This window comes from Triplophysa dalaica, chromosome 15 (assembly GCF_015846415.1).
Source record: "Triplophysa dalaica isolate WHDGS20190420 chromosome 15, ASM1584641v1, whole genome shotgun sequence".
NCBI lineage: Eukaryota > Metazoa > Chordata > Actinopteri > Cypriniformes > Nemacheilidae > Triplophysa > Triplophysa dalaica.
In genome coordinates, this window is record NC_079556.1 from 21,038,625 (window position 1) to 21,056,648 (window position 18,024).

Genomic DNA, 18,024 nt, shown 5'->3' on the forward strand with positions numbered 1-18,024 from the left:
AAATAACAGCTTCCATGACTTTAACATCGACTGTGAATGCTGTTTTGTGTAATACACTGATATTGTGTGTGCGCTTACCTCTTAAACACTTCTATGAAAAGTCCTTTGAAGTTCTGCTTGCAAATGTCTCCTGGATTTCTGAAAATCTGATTTCTTCTTTGTTTTGAAAGGCAAAAAGTGAAAAGGTTTGTCCATTGGACTAAGGAGGCAAGGTGCCTGAGGGTGTGGACATAACCTCTTCACCGAAGAGGGACATAAAGGGGACATAACCTCTTCACCGGCCTTTTCCAGGGCTGACTTTTCCTGAGAGGAACCGAAAGTCATCTAACCAAGCACTGATGGACTTCATTGATAACCACATTCAGGTACATGAATGCGTTTTACATTTAGATTTTTTACTGCACTTCAAACCAATAGCCTCATCAACACATAAATGAGTTATAGAGACATGTGTGCCAATTTTTTAATGACATTCTCAATTTTTTTGATGGCATTGGCACTCTGCCATTTCTGTCGACGGGGTGGGGGTTGTTGTATGCGTGTCATTGCGTTACATGCATACGTGTCCGACTCGCTAATGCCTTCGCATGGCGTAAATTTGCGTTTATAATACGTCTGTCTCTGGCCCAAGCGTACATTCCGGCCCCATACCATAGTGGCCCACCGAAATAGTTCCTGTACTCCAGATGGCCAGCCGCCCCTGGTCACGGCCATAGACCGTCAGTGGGAGGGCCGTTTTGGACTTTGACAGAATGTCCTATTGGTCAGTCCGCCCCTGAGTGTGAACCATCTTAACTCGTTCTTTGGTAGTCCATCATCTGTGCTCTCGCTGCTTTGGAAAATCTGACCATACTGGATACTGAGGGGAAATTTCTACAAGGGTCTGTCATTACCAAATAAGGTATAAGGATGCTAGAAAGGAAAAATTGTCAAGCACGACATTCTGCCATTATTTCCAATAACAATTTTGTCTACAAATTTTTCTCTTATCAGTGAAAAGAGCAGTTTGACAGGAGGATTAAGAATAAATGTGAAGAAGAGTGGCAGCCCAGAGTCTTTATCAGGAGCCGTCCTGTTTTTGATAAATGGTCTTAATAAATAATGTTGTTCACAAGAAACTTATCACTTTTCTCTCAGAAGATAAATGACCCCAGAAATTTCATAAAGGATAAATCAAGTTTATCCTTATAAATCTGCTCTAAATACACAGCAGATATTTTATTGATTGTTCATATGATTGCACTTAATGTCTGATACTGTTTAAATCTGGTTAATATTTGAATGTAGCTTTATAAAGGCCTATACATTCACAACATACACTCAAGTCTCCTGTATATTGGAAGATAACTACGCTACACTTGATTATATATCTTTGGTGCACTGTATATCTGATCCAACTATGTGCATTATTCATTTTTCAGTTCACAAAAACAGTAAATTGCAGTTTATCAGTTGTCTCCTGTTGTGCACAAGATTACATTGTCTTTCTGATATCTTAATGCAATGTTTATATATGAATTCACACACAAAAAACTGCATTTCAATGTCTATAGATGGGCCAGGTAATAATATGTACGTTTTTTAGCGATGTCGCACCAATTGTACCTGATGTTCCGACTGTTATGCATTCTTTACCATACACACACAAGTATTTCACATTTATTGGTTTGTGTGCAGCTTTTATTCTCTGTACCTGTACAACCAGACACTCAGCCATTGTTCGCTTTTACATATAAAGGTGAACAATATTCGTGGAAACGCCTTGCACAGGGCTATGCGGATTCGCCAGCCATTTTTTTCTGCAGCAGTGCACAAAACTGTGGCCAAAATCAATCAAATCAATTGTATTGCATGGCGTATATACATAAAACCGCAAAACTAGTTTTGGAAGCATGCTTAGCATGCGATCAGGTAAATCCACACAAATCAACTAAGCACGATGCGTTGCCACATCCGGAATCACCGTTCCAACATGTGGGCTGACATTCTTCACTAACCCACCAAACAAGAGAAAACGTATTTCAAACCCTGTTGCACACCGTTGGAAACCGGTTCCAGGAAACGTGTCTGTAATGAGGTTCATTAAAAGGAAGGAGGCGGGAACCGGCAGACATTGAGATGCAGGACCGGTGTGCCCACAGCTGATTCAAACTATCAGTCACGCCACCGGCCCCGACTCACGGCTCTCGTCACGTCTTCCTGACCACAGTGTCATTCAATGTTGCGCACCAGTTTGAGCTTGAACATTCCCCAGTTCTTTCTGGTTCTCGGATCTGATTGGCTGAGAGCCATGCGATATTCCAGCAATATCACCACGGGGACTGCTTGTATCACTCCACCCCTCAACTATCTCAGACTTAGTCTCAGCATCAGACGTCGCGTCCACAGACCGTTGGCTAAACGTCTGATGCTTAAGGCTCACTTTTCTGGAAACACATTCGAAGTCATAATCTGATTGGTGGAATTTCACAGGATTTCCGGGAGACGTGGGTGTTGTGTTCTTTAACAGTCAGCCTGGAAACAACACGAACCGTCTGATCTGAAAAGTAAGCTGATGTGTTTACAACAAAACCAATGTGATTGGTTGCCTGTCAGTAATAAGGCTTCTTGGGTGGGCCTTGTCCAAAGAAAGCAGCGAGAGACCTTCAGTATGAAGGTCAGGCTACGCGAGATAACTCGGACCATGCTGTCCTCAAAACTGCGTCACCGTGCACTAACTGCTAGCTAACAAACAAAAAAACAAACACACACGAAGAATGTTTACTTCTGTGATGCTTTCTCATTTTTTTGTAAAACTGACGGAAAATAAACAAGGTATGAAATTAAAAACTGCACATTCATTTGTTTGGTATACATATAAACGACCATTGAATCACACAATCGCAGAAATGGGCCTGAACCTCCATGCCAACGGTGTTGCCATTGAATAATTGAGAAGGCTCTCACAAGAAAAGACTTTCACAAAACTTGAACCAAATTTGGTAAAATAACTATTGCATTATGTTCTGGTTGAAATACGATTTCCATCAATACTTGATGTGGGCGTTGTATTTGTTTCTTGCAAGAGTGTTTAAGTTTCTCACCTGCCCCAACATTCTTTTATTTTGAATCTGAGAAAGTGCATTGGCGCTGTGTGTGTACATTGGTGCACTGTCCATGTAAAGCATCAAGTCTCATTAATGTCAGCTGATGAGATGTATGTATGGGTGTAAGATTATTTCTTACTTTGTCCCCTAAGTCTAAGTTCAGTTATTCTAAGTTGAAGAGTTTAGTCTGTTGAACCTTCAGAATTTCTGGATCCAGGAGACCAAGAAAGACACAGACACGAGGTGTGCAGTTCAATCAGAGTCTGAAGTTTATTGTCTAAAGGGGCTACTATTTATATGCATAAAACAGGAAGTAACAATAAGACATCACATTGATCATGAACTTCAATGTCTCCTTATTTGGTATAATACAGCATATATTTTAGTTCCTTGTTCTCCATCATCTAGAACATTCAAAGGCAGTATGTCATTCTGTTTGTCATGTGACCAGATTCATGTCATGTCATCGTGACCGTTCAGACATGTCCCTGGAGATGTATTCAGCATGAGAAAGTTTATCTGTTTGACTTCACAAATACTGTTATCATCTTGTAGGTTATGATCTCTTTATAAGTATACATGAGACAGTATGATAATATGAATATTCCGTTAACTAAGTACATTTAAAGCAATGTGGGCCTGCATATTCTCTTAACTAGGTCAGCACTTGACCTTAAGTAACCTTAGACATAATACATGAACAATAATCATTGTAATACATTTCACACAGTATGTATGGGTATAATATTCTTATTAGTTGCTAAGTGGGGACACAGACGATATCCAAATTCTCACAATAGGGTTCTTCACTTTTTGTACAAGTAAATGGATTCTTTCCATAGTACTTATTAGTTCATGGCTAAAGAAGGGCAGAAGGTACGGTTTTTAATTATATTGTGTTTACAAAATTTGGCGAACTTTTGAAGTTTATTGTATTAATGTTTTCTGAAGTTGTTAGCTAACGTTTAACATGTCATTGGCATATATGCAGGTTTGGAAATCACAAAGGGCCATTTCAATTGTTAATGTTGCTATGCGGATTGTTTAAAATTTGCAGTAACTTACATTTAATTTACATTTATGCATTTGGCAGACGCTTTAATCCAAAGCGATTTACATAACATTGTCCTATACATTTTACATAGGTATTTGCAATCCCCTGGGCTCAAACCCACAACCTTGCGTTGTTAACGCAATGCTCTTACCACTGAGCTACAGGAAACTTAAGAAGATGTTTATTGTTAGTTCTAAAAATGTATATTATCCATGCTTTTTACGGAGCAGAAAGGGTATTAAATTAGTCTGTAGGCTAATTTTGTGATTTATTGTCACACTATAACATTAGTACAATTAGTTGTGTATACAATTTTGAATGTTTAATTATTGATGGATTGTTTGTTTGTTTGTTTTATTTAGCTCTTACAGTGTTTTTTTTTTGAAGAAAAAAATAAAACCCTTTATAAAACATCAGTACTTGAGTAAAGTCCATCAGTTTATCTGTGAATGCTCCATGCACTGCTATCTTCACACGAGTGTATGTGATGCGACAGGACTTTCTTTCATTTTCATATTATATCGATCACATTTCTTAACTTCCAAGAATCAATATAAAGTTAAAACATATTATGAATGCTTAGAGGTTGTAAATAAACGTACAGGCATATCTTTCTCCAAGGCGAAGATTGTTTGTGTGCCGAACTTTAACTGATGTTGACGTTAACTGAGGTCTATATCAAGACTTCAACAAACTTCAATACTGTAAAATGGCCGCTAGATGGCGACTATACACCATGACATTAAAACACGCACACGCGTCACTGTTGGCAGCGTCTCTTTTGTGTCTAATGTCTGGTGTGTAATGTAATGCTGTGTCTAATATTCCACACCCTCTGGATTGGCTCTATCTCTCTCCTTTCCACCGATAGCTGGTGTGTGGTGATCGCTCTGACGCCGTCGTTGTTGCTGCCGCATCATCCAAGTGGATGCTGCACACTAGTGATGGGTGAAGAGAGGGTGAGGAGAGACCCCCTCATATGATTGTAAAGCGCTTTGGGTGTACAGCGATACACAATGAAGCGCTATATAAATGTCTTATTCATTCCAGTGGCCTAGCCAGAATTTTATTTTTGAGGGTGCCTGACCTGTCTGTAAATGAGGGGCCATTCTGTATACGTATAGGTTTCTATTCATGTAGATATTTATAGGTACTAAAATGACCTGTATTGCTCATTTCACCGTTTTAGCAAACATTAACCTAGTCTAGGGGCTCATAATCTGGTCCTCCCATCCCCCATATTTTGTGTCTCTCTCATTTAACAAACCTGATTTAAAGGTCTCATGAACTGGCCTTGTTTATTGTTATAGTGTTGTGTGAGTTATGACGTTCACGTGACTTTTAAATTCAAAAACATCAAAATCAAGAAGGAATAGGCTATTTTCTACACTGGTTTCAATGGGCGTGCCGCATTGGAGACTATAAGTAAACGCCCACTGCTTTGATTGGATAGCAGTTTGCGTTAACATAGTTGGAGCCTTATGTGAATTTGGTTCGAGATGTAACCTTATGTTACACATTAGCAGCATTCACAGTTTTCGCAGCGCATTAGTATCTGAAGACATCTGTGATTTATAAATGATCTCCCCACATCAGAATTTCATGTGAGGCATTCGCACAGGATGATTTTACTCAAATGTACTGCCTTATTTCCTGGATGTGATGGCAAGGCTTTGCGTATAGTTTGTATAGCCTATAGTTGTATTGAGTTGAATGATATATGACCGAACCTGTCAGCATTTGAGACCAGTGATCCCGAACCAGACCAAAGATCACTGCTATCACGGGTCTCAAATGTTACTAAAGTTTCCATTACATTTTACATTTAGCGACTTACATTGCTTTATCCTATACATTTTACATAGGTATTTGCAATCCCCTGGGATCGAACCCACAACCTTGCGTTGTTAACCGCAATGCTCTTACCACTGAGCTACAGGAAAGCCCATGATGAATAAACAAATGGAAGACTCCCGGTAATTTATTGATATCAGCCAGCAACCAAAATTATACCAAAACACTTCAAAACAGCCTCCATTATTCACAAACGGGGTACAAAACCTTGAAGAAATTGTATATGAGCCCACCAAATCATAGAGACGGCGATTCGCACAATCTTAAGATCACAAACCACCTCTGCAATTAATACAAATGACTAGAGGTCCCCAGGTTATTCTAATCTCCTGCAATAGTGTTCAGGGCACATCAAGCGATCTCTAACAAACCGATAGTTACACATAGTACAAATATGTTTTACTCGCATAAGATTTCGGCACCATTCGTTTCGGATCCAATATTCACGACACAGCATTGCTTTTAAATGTTAGTCATTCCACAAATCCAGTGTCGTCATAGATAGGTGCATTCCAAAACCTGGCGTTCGCTGGGCCTGGTGTCAATAACAGATGTAATCTCAGTAACAAGGGTGTTTTCGATTCCCTCTAATATAACAAAAGCTCTGGTTAAAATTGTGATTTTAATTCATGCCTCCTTTAATTCACCAGCGCTCCATGAATGAACTGTGTTCCTATTGACATGATCCCTACACGGTGTTCACTACTTAATACTCCCTGCACACAGGAAATCAGCTGAAGCTTTAGTAGTTACGTTTTGTGCACTTCAATGCCCTTTATGTCCACTTTGCAGGGGTTTTACCGACGAATTGAACAAACCTCTGAATCAGTAAGAGATGCATACAAAATATTCCGAGGGGAGTCGTGAGGACCAGGATTAAGAACCGCAATAGCTCAGCGGCGACCAGTCAAACCATTGTCTTACTTTTACATGACAAGGCTCGAGGTTCTTTTCTCACCCTACTTTCGAGCGTGAGAAAAAGTTTCTGTTGAGAATCGTTATCTTTAGGAGTCTACTCATTTTCTTCTTGCTCATCTTTTCATAATTTGTTAAAAAAAGAAACAAAATATTGTGCGCATCCGCCATCGCAGCGATCAAATTAAACTCTTGGTGCAAAACACGTGATGTGACATAATTAAACCTATAACTTTGAAAACAGAGGGGAGCACTGATTGGTTGATCAACCAGAGTAACAACAGGTTTATTTTAAGCAATCAAAAATCTGTGGGGTCCGTACATGTAAATGGTCCCCTCAGGACACCTCGTAGCTACGCTACTGAATTCATCCATCCATCCATCCATTTTCTACCGCTTATCCAGGGCCGGGTCGCGGGGACAGCAGTCTAAGCAGAGATGCCCAGACTTCCCTCTCCCTAGACACTTCCTCCAGCTCTTCCGGGGGGACACCGAGGCGTTCCCAGGCCAGCCGGGAGACATAGTCGCTACAGAGTGTCCTAGGTCTTCCCCGGGTTCTCCTCCCGGTGGGACATGCCCGGAACACTTTCCTGGGAAGACGTCCAGTGGGCATCCGAAAAAGATGCCCGAGCCACCTCAGCTGGCCCCTCTCGATGTGGAGGAGTAGCGGATCTACTCTGAGCTGAGTGACCGAGCTTCTCACCCTATCTCTAAGGGATCTCCCGGCCACCCTGCGGAGATAGCCAATTTCGGCCGCCTGTATCCGGGGTCTTGTCCTTTCTGTCATGACCCACAGCTCATGACCATAGTAGAGAGTGGGAACGTAGATTGACCGGTAAATCGAAAGCTTCGCCTTGCGGCTCAGCTCCTTCTTCACCACGACAGACCGGTACAGTGACCGCATTACTGCAGAAGCTGCACCGATCCGTCTGTCAATCTCCCGTTCCATCCTTCCCTCACTCGTGAACAAGACCCCCAGATACTTGAACTCCTCCACTTGAGGCAGGAACACTCCACCTACCTGAAGTGGGCATGCCACCCTTTTCCGACTGAGAACCATGGCCTCAGATTTGGAGGTGCTGATTCTCATCCCAGCCGCTTCACACTCGGCTGCAAACCGTCCCAGTGCATGCTGAAGGTCCTGGCCTGATGGGGCCAGCACGACCACATCATCCGCAAAGAGCAGAGATGAAATCGTGTGGTCCCCAAACCTGACGCCCTCCGGCCCCTGGCTGCGCCTAGAAATTCTGTCCATAAAAATTATGAACAGAACAGGTGACAAAATTCATTCATTCATTAATTATTTTATTTACAGCGCTCATGGTAAAAAATGACAGCGAGGGGTTTGATCGCGCGCTTTAGATAACAGAAATTGCCGTGTCAACTTGCCACAGTAAACAAGCACATTTTTACATTAACGTGGTGCAGTGCAATGGGATTAACACATTCTCTGTGATATGCCTTTTAAAGTCTCTCTCTTTCATTCACTTTCATTCACTCTTTACTGTCTTTTTTACCTACTGGGTATTTATCTACTTGTGTATATATATGTTTGTTATTGTGTGATCTGGAAATGCAGCATTCACTTAACCCAAGACAAGTTTCCCCATGGGGACAATAAAGTATATTGCATTGTATTGTAAAAACCCACAGCAGACTGTCTATAGTCCTGTAGATGTATAAAGTCATGTAGATGTGTCATTGAGTGTTTTCTGTGTTTCGTGTACAGATCTGAGGTCAGTTTCTCATTATGGGGAATACAAATAGCATTGATTCTGAAATGATACACCAGAAGAGAAAGAGTCAGAAAACATCCTCATCTCCAGAACTCAGCGTTGAGTCTCTGAACTTCTCCATGGCTCATCCACCTAATCTCAGTATCATCTGAACCTCTGTGTGTATAAACATGTTGTTGTTTATTTACTGTTGTGAAACTAGGATTAAATCACAGTTTGGTTTGATCTGCTCACTTTCATTTTACTCCGAAGTAGTTTGTTGATATATTTTCCCATGGAACACAAAAGGTGAAACTTAATAATCTTCATGATCTTTCTTATACAGCATAATGGTGGATAGCATGGCAGGGCGGAATGATGGAATATGAAGCGGAATGTAAATAAGTAGGCGTGGTTAACTCGCCGTCTGCAACTTGGGCGTTATGTTGAAAAAAACATGTGATTTAATGCCCCCATAACAAAGTATCAAATCAAAAGCTCTTCTGACCTTCTTTCAGTCTGTAGTTTGGTGATCTGCTCCAGTCCGGCAGTGCTAGTGCAGGGATGCATATTAAAAAAGCTCATTCTCCCCTATTTCAGAACTCAGATTGTTTTGCAAAGTTGTTCATAGTTTTAATAAAGATCAACTTTAGAAGAGCTGAGGCAAAACTTGTGTTAAAATGCACGATGATGCTCGCCGGGTGAGCACTTTAACATGACGTGGGCAAACCTCCGTGAGACGCAGAATAGACACACCTAAAGACACACAGTCGCAACACACTAAACGTGTGCATCTAATAGAGAGTGAAGAGCGATCAGTGTTTCCCACAGGAGTATGAGACTGTTTTGCTGATGATGTCACACACTAGTTAGCATGTTTGTGACGTCATCACGCCGTGACTGGTGTTTGCGTTTGGCCTAGTTTTGGCATATGAAATCTTTTTCGTTTCTACTCTCTGATCACATGTAGAATTCTAACTAGTGCTGTCAATCGATTAGAACTTTTAGCTATTAAAAGCCATTAATAGTCTGGACTTGTGTGTGTGTAATTCACTAAAACAGCTGAGTGACTTCGCACAACCCACTTCATCCCACCCCAGTTTAAAACCCCCTCACAGTGAAGTTGGATAAGGTCAGAGCACATGATGGGTGTAAAGCCATCGGCCATTTGCATCTTGGGAATTGACTTGCATCATGTTGAAAAGCAGATGTTTCCGGATAAAAACAGAAGTGCTTTTGCGCGCATTCTCTTGAGAATCTATCGCTTCTAAAAGTTTTAAACTCAAACGTCTCTTTATAAACTTGTAAAACTGAAAGGCAGAAATATTACATGTATGTCAGTATGTTTCCTTCAGTGTAACACTTAAATTGTTCATATTTACACTTCTTCAAAGCATCATCGTGTGCAGTTAACAGTGACGAAGACTGCTGAGCGTCTTTCACGAGGCACTGATGGAGAGATCCTGGGTGTGTATTTTAAGAACACACTTCATGCTTTACTATCTGCTCATGAATAGTTTTAGTTTAAGAGTTTCCGCCCTGTGTAACCCTTTGACATTAATGCTTCACTGCTGTTTTATAAAAAAACTCACTCGACATCTCTCTAAACAGACAAGATCTCAATAAAACAAACAGCACCAATGGGCCTGGTAAGCAATTCTGATTTTTTAACATAAATCATTTCTAGTTTTATACAGTGGCCTAAAAGGTATTTAGACACTTGCAGCCAAAATTATTTTCAGGTTTTCTGAATGTGTTTATAGGCATTTGTTTAGGTAGATGATCGTTTTTGTCTCATTCTCTGAACTATTTTACAATATTTCTCTCAAATTTTAAATAAAAATATTGTTTCAATTTGCATTTATTTGCAGAAAATGAAAACAGGTGAAAATGACAGATAAAGATGCTCTGTATTTTTTCAGACCTCAAATACATCCAGGAAAACAAGTTCAGATTCTCTTTTCTTTGTATTTTTACATGCATTTCTGTAAAGTAAAAAGTGTTTTTTTAAAGTGATGACCTGGATTTTTCCATCGGTTTTCATGCGTCTCATCATACTGTCAGTCTTTCACGTTGCTGTTGGATGACTTTGTCACTCATGAGGTTAACTTTAGTTAAATTCAACGGACACTGGACTGACCTGACCACAATACATCTAGAAATGCAGATTAAATATACATTTGAAAGTCTTTTTGTAAGGGTAGGTCGTCTGTTTCTTGGATGCTCGTCCATTTTTTTAAATGGTCGTTGTCTTCAATTAAACAAACATTTTTTCATTTAAGATTCATCTTAATGAAAGTTTGAAGAAATGTAATCTGTACACACGGTTTTCTGTATATATTCATGATTTATTTTTGTCCTTAACAATGCAATCTCAAAATGTGCTATAGAAATGAATTGAATTAATCTATGATTAAAAATATCTATTGTCTTGCCATTACACACAAATCATATAAAATGCATTGATTTATAAGAAAGAGTACAGGCACTTTTACTCTTTTGGCACGCCTGTGTGACTTTATACATTCTTTTAAAATCACATTGACAACATTAAAAGTCATTGAAAAATTGCTCAGTTCTAATAAAAAGGAATAACATTTGTCATGTAGGCCTAACGCAGAGATGTTCATTTTTTAAAATCTTTATCTTCATTTATCTTTCTGTTCATCAGCATAACTCTCATCCGAAGCTTTACCCCGGTGATATCCTTGAGTTTCCTGGGAACAAGTATTTTTCTCATTTTGGAGTTTATTATGGTGAACGGGACGGGGTTCCTTATGTGGCACATTTGACCTCTAGAGGTGAGTCTTCCTGTGTCCCTGAGCACCTTTAACTTCTGTTTGAAATTCTCATGACCAGGCAGCATTTCTTTTTCAGATTCAGACACAAAACTCTTGCTTTTCGGCCGAGCTTTGAATTCCTCTGTGAAGTTAGACCCGATCGATGTGATCGGGAAGAAATACAAGGTCAGGAACTATTTGGATGAAAAGCACCCACCACGAGACTTCTACACTCACATCAAAGCGGAGATCGACGACGTCATGACCAAGCCCATCACCTTTGACATTCTGTTTAACAACAGTGAACATCAGGCCACCATGTTACGATACGGGGTGAAAAAGTCAGAGCAGGTAAAAAATGTCACACTAAATATGATTATATTAAAATCGTATTTATTAAACGCATTAATTTGTTATTTTGATTGGCACCCACAATAAATGTAGTCAAACTTGGATGCAAAGATCTGAAATATAAATACTTTATATATTAATGTAAACGTCATGTTTTGAACAACATAGGCCATTGGAGTACATGTGTTTATTTAACATATTTTTTATCCAAATTAAACTTATTTTTAAATCACTTTCAGATTGAAAAAGTCTATTCCAAGATAGTTCCCACCTGGCGGGAATTATTTGAGAAGAAAAAGCTTTAAGAGACATGGCATCAGGATACACGAGAATTCAAGATTACACAAAACATTCATTCTGAAATTGAAGAAATGAATTCAACAAAGTTGTACAGATTGCTCTTACTTTTATGTATACAATAATACAGTATATCATATAATCCAAATAAGTTAAGCCCCACAATATCTGTACTGTGATGTATTTTGGTGTCTCTGAATGTACGTCTCATGTCTGTCTCACAAATGGCCACAAGGTGACGGTATAAAGTAAATGTTTGCTATATGGAGTGAAACAGCGCATCAAATGTATCACATGCAAACCATCGAATTTATCCATAATATATATAGTTTAATGATGTTAAATGTAAATCTATATGAGAGGGCTGAAACAAGGATATGCGTTGTGTGTTTCTCAAACTAGAGCATAAAAAATCAATGTGTTGCTATGAAAAAAGGACAAGGTCTGGTTCCATACAATTTAAATAAATATATATAGTCCACATTACATTTTGGGTTATTAATATTATTACTCATTTGAATTTTCTCAATTGTAAATCTTACATAACAACCAAATGATTATTTCTAAACATACTATTTTATTGAGCAGCATAGGAGTAGTTTACCACAAAATTAATATTATTTCATCATTTATTCATTCCAAGCCTGAATGAGTTTCTATCCTCGGCTGAACACAAAATATACTTTGAAGAACGTTGATAAGCGAACAACATTGAACCCCATTTCCTTCCATTATATGAACACAAAACCACTGAGACATTTCTCAAAATATCTTCTTTTGTGAAATGTCTTTGTTACAGGGCTGCACACAGCATACAAGAGAGACTTTAGGGTAGGCATGGACACCACATGATATTACATCTGACTGTAAATGGCAACGTTGGAAGGAAACGATACGAAATAGCTCAGAGCTCAGGTCGACTCAGGGGACCGAGCTGTTTTTTCAAGGACAGGAAACCAAATTCAACCCGAGAGTCCCCTGAAAGTAACAATATCATTTGGCTATTTAATGCTAAACCATTTACAGTAGGTCAGTCAGAAATGAGCTGTTTCCGTGCCGGATAGATAAACTGCAAAAATCATCAAGATGTGAAACAGGGAAAGCTTTTTGAACAGGGTTTACTTAAAGAAAAAAACAAGTGTACTTTAGAGGGGGGTTAGTGCACTAGCGAGTGCATGAGATGTCAACAAATTACTGGGTAAATGAAGGTAGCATACACAAGATGTGGAAGAATGATCTCAGCCGTGAGGTCAATGTGACGTAAACAAGAGAAAGTGATTCTAGAAAACATTTTCATTGCTGTACTGTATGGGTTTGGAATTATGTATAGCTTTCGGAATCCTAAATGTCAAGCAAGAGGAGAAGGCGTCTTGAACTAATACGTTATCACATAAAAATGCTGAGTTTTTTTCAGGGACATAAAGCTGCAATCCATACTTGACATTCTGTGTGTTCATACAGCTAAAAATTACAAATTATTTTTATAACCTTTTGGGGAATCAAGGAGTTTTCAACACAGAATTATTCACTTGTTTTTACAAAAACAAGAAGACTGAAGCTTTAAAGGGATAGTTCAGCCAAACCTCAAATTTGTTGTTCATTTGCTCATCCTCAGGTCATCCGAAATGTAAGTGACATTTTCTTGAGTTATACCATATAGAAGATTGTTTGGTAAATCCGCAGCCCTCTCCGCTTCATATAATGGGAGTATATGGAGTCCACCTATCTAAGAGTTCCTAAAGCACATTAATCCAAAAAGAGGCTCCTGGCGAAATGTTGACGTTTCGTAAAGTGACTCGCTCGATATTTTCATAAATTTGAACGTCATTGTTTAAAATATTAGCCATACTGTACACCCTCAACACTCCCTGTCTGCAGGTGGCGCTAAACGTACCAGACGCTATATGCCATCCGCCACCAATTACTACAAGTAGAAGATTGCGATTGTGTGCAGAGGCTGCACATTATGGCTAATATGATTAAAAATGCATTTAGTCCTATGAAAATATCAAACGATTTGCTTCACGAAACGTCAACATGTCGCCAGGAATCGCTTTTTGGAATTATGTGCTTTAGGAACTCTTAGACAGGTGGACCCCATAGACTCCCATTATATGAAGCAGAGAGGGCTGTGGATTTACACAAAATACTCGCATGTCCATCTTTTTAGCAATATGTTCATTTGATGTTGTTAGTTTGAAGAAGGACATTGCAGTGTTATGCAGAGATTAGTAATGCTGTTTGATAAGACGTCAGTTTAGGTGAACAAGTCAAATGCCGTTTCAAATCTTTTGTCAGAATGAATTATTCTTCATTGCTCAAGTCTTTATTGCAGCGTCTCTGTTTAATAAAAAGGTTAATACATTTAAACAGAAAATATATGCTGGCTTTCATAATGAGATTAGTGTGATTTGGCTGTCTTGCTGTATTAAGTCACAATGTTTTCATTTTAAGAAGACACATGTTTCTGCTCATATATGAACAGGCAACAAGTAAACCGGTTGATCTGCACAAAAAGTGCACAAATCTCTCATGATGAAATATGGAGGATCATTCCTCGAGTTTACTTGTTTCTTTTATAGGAAATCTGAAAAGATCATCTAATAATTATATGTGGACTGTAAAAACCTGGTGCATTTTCCTATTCTATTCTCACTATAATAGAAATCCAGCTGGGATAAAGGAAACCGTTGAGGCGGAACTGCAGTCTCATCTCTATTGTTTGCAATATGAAAGCTAAGATTAAATCTTATAACAAATTCCTTCAAGGCAACATTAACACACAAAAGCAACGCTGAGTGCTGATAGCGATCTCTCACGTCAGTGAAAATATTCAGACCCGACATGCGCAAATGAAAAGACAGATCTTCATTTTTAGACAGTACAGATACAGATAGAGAAAAAAAATCACATTTCTATTTCTAATAGTTCCTCTAAACACTAGTAAGAGAACAGAAGAGATCATTTACTGCCTTACAGAAGATGTGTTTGTCTGTACTGTTCATCTTAAATTCCGGTTACTATGGTGATTTAAAGTGTTTCAGGATAAATGTGTAACACAGAAACAAGTAATCCGGCCTCAAGAGACCCAAAAGTGTCTTGGAGTGGCCACGCTAAGAGATCAAACAACGTGACCGAGCATGACACTCATGTATTTACAAAGAACCAACAGAAGGAACCAATCACAACAACGGGATAATAACCCGTCAACTGAAACACATCCGTTCACGTCACATTATCTGTGATGAACACTCTTCTGTCCGGTGAGAAACCATGCCGAACATCTGAGAAACCACAGAGAAAAGCGTCTCTTGCCCAACACTCACATTTCCTCAAATCTAAAAATCTAGCTCAACATACAACACCAAACCCAAAACATCTTTGCCTTAAAGTTTGTCTAACCCAAAAAAATAACAGATGAGATCCTAAAATCACAGTTATTATGTTTCCTTGACAGAGCCCACATACTGTTCTTTAATCTAATCTTATTATTATTATTATTCTTGTCGTCCCCAAAATTTCCATAGACCTTTCAAGCTACATCCACCAAACTTTCCACAAACCTTCAAACTGGTCTGACTTGATATGCTATATCTTTTCCAACTGATTCGGGTACTGGTTTTCGAAAAAACCGGACTCTCAAAACCACCTAATTTCCCATTGACTTAACATTGCGACAAACTTTGATTGCTAAGTTAACACATTTGAAGAAGCTGACAGGCTCTGCAAGAACTTAACTCACAATGGGGTGTAAGAGCCCCTCAATATTCCCCCTATACTTATAATGGGAATATGGCTTATATATATATATATAGCTTAGAGTATCATCAAGTCAAACCCATTGCAACCAAGCAGGTTAGACTAGCAACTGTTTTGCAATACCTATATCTTTGCATCATAGCTTCATAGAGACACAGGGGTTGTTTTTTTTACTCAAAGCTTAGAGTATCATCAACTGACAGATGCTAAGCCACGTCAATAGCAACCAAACAGGTTAGCCTGGCAACCGTTTAGCAATACCTATATCTCTGCATCAGAGCTTCGTGGAGACACAGGGGTTTGTTCGTTTCGCTCATGGCTTGGCGTATCATACTAGCAACATGCTAATTATGCCAGCAAACATGCTTATCGTGTTAGCTTCATGCTAGTAACCATGCTTACAGTGTAAACATCATGCTAGCAAAATGCGAATCATGTTAGCATCATGATAGCAAATATGCTAATATCACTAGCATCAGGCTAGCAACATGCTGATCATGCTAGCAAAAATGCTAATAATGCTAGTATCATACTAATCGTGTAAACATCTTGTTAGCAATCATGCATTCACTCTCATTTTATTTCTCAGAAACATACAAACCAAGAACTCCATCAAGTCTCATTGAGCTATAAAGAGCAACATATGAGAAAGAGCACTTTCCTCTAGTTGAGTTTGTAATTTCCAAACAATATGTGCAATGCATCTCACATTTAGACAATGATCAATTGTTCCTCGAACAAAAATTTTGACTAATTATAGAGATGAAAAACATCTGATTTTGGGGAATATTTTCATGGCCCTTCAATCTAAATCTAACCGGTTCTAAACATCACCTGTGGAATTGAACATTCTGGTGGATGGTCCCACGTGAACATTAAACCTTGCTCTCCATACACCCTCGAGCATCGGCGGGTTACTGATGAAGTGCATGTCATCCATTCTCTGTGTCCTTCATCTGATGAGTACAGACAGATACCATTATTTTTTACATCTGAAGAGAATGTTAGAGATGCTTTTATGTGCAAAACCTGCAGGTGGTTGCCACGGCGTTGCTCCAGCATGTGGATCTGATGCATGACAACTAATCAATATGAAAAAAAAAAAAAATTCAATGCAATAGTCCATTTTTGACCCTAACTATACGTCTGTGTTTGAAAAAACTGAATTATTAGTGATTTCACGACTACAATGTGAGCTTAAAGATTTGCTTCAGAGTGGAAATTTCATTTGAATCTTAGCCCGAGGAAATCTACATATTCTATGTCCTCGTAGAACATATTCTAACGCGAAAAGAAGCGTGAATATCTTGTGTTAAAAACATCTTCTTGCTTGCTACTGCGTAAAATGAGCTCTTTTGTATGTGAAATCATTTGGTGTTTTGAAAGCACCAAAGCCATCACAGATCCCAGAACAGCTTCTTCTCTCTCTCTCTCTCTCTCTCTCTCTCACTCTTCACTTCATTATAAAGCAGCAAGCTCAGGTCAAGCAATCAGACGCTTTTAACAAAGAGAGCTGCGCTGTGTTCTTAAAGACTCAACCCACTGAGTGTAATCAAAGCCAAGCTTCAGGAAATAACACAAACCAGTCTGCTCTTGTCTTTTTTACAGAGAACGCTTCCAGCATTAGACATGGACAAAAGGGATATACAACACCAGAAAATTGACGTCTTCACTTTTTATTTAAATAAATGATGTTTTTAAACTGTACTTCTGTTGTGTAACTGTGTCAAAAATTGCTTTGAGGAATTTAAGGTCTGGCAAAAAAAACTATAACACGTGAGCAAAGCTTTCTGAGTCAGGAGAATGACTGCTGTCCTCAAAACATAACATTAATAACTGAAAATACTACTCAATGTTTACTTTAATTAATTTTTTATTTCAACAATTATGTTTTTACTTTTATGTATTTGCTGCTGTATTTGGATGTCTGCACTAAAAGCTTCAAGTTATAAAGAAAATTCCTTTACATTCAGTGTTGGGTGTAACTACCTACTGGGATTACTTAAGGGACTACTATCATTTTTCTGTAATTTAATTATTACTTTTGATGAAATTTAACTAAACACTGTGTGCATGTGTGTGCGATAGGGCAATTGACATCAACTTTAAAATCCTTGCTTTAATGCATAATTGTGCACATTTGTGATACTTTGGTCAGTTTATAAGAATACTTTATGTAGTTTAATATTATTTATTTGCATGAAATAAAGAGA

The 18,024-nt window shown here is 38.7% G+C and overlaps 1 protein-coding gene across 1 annotated transcript; it reads left to right on the forward strand.

The window, feature by feature from the left end:
• The first annotated feature begins 323 nt into the window (after positions 1–323).
• On the forward strand, positions 324–12,538 carry plaat1l (phospholipase A and acyltransferase 1-like). Its single transcript, XM_056768122.1, has 6 exons — positions 324–365; positions 10,019–10,091; positions 10,236–10,273; positions 11,296–11,425; positions 11,502–11,755; positions 11,995–12,538. The coding sequence occupies exons 1-6, from the start codon at positions 339–341 to the stop codon at positions 12,058–12,060; spliced, it is 588 nt and encodes a 195-aa protein (XP_056624100.1). The 5' UTR covers positions 324–338; the 3' UTR covers positions 12,061–12,538.
• Positions 12,539–18,024: the final 5,486 nt, after the last annotated feature.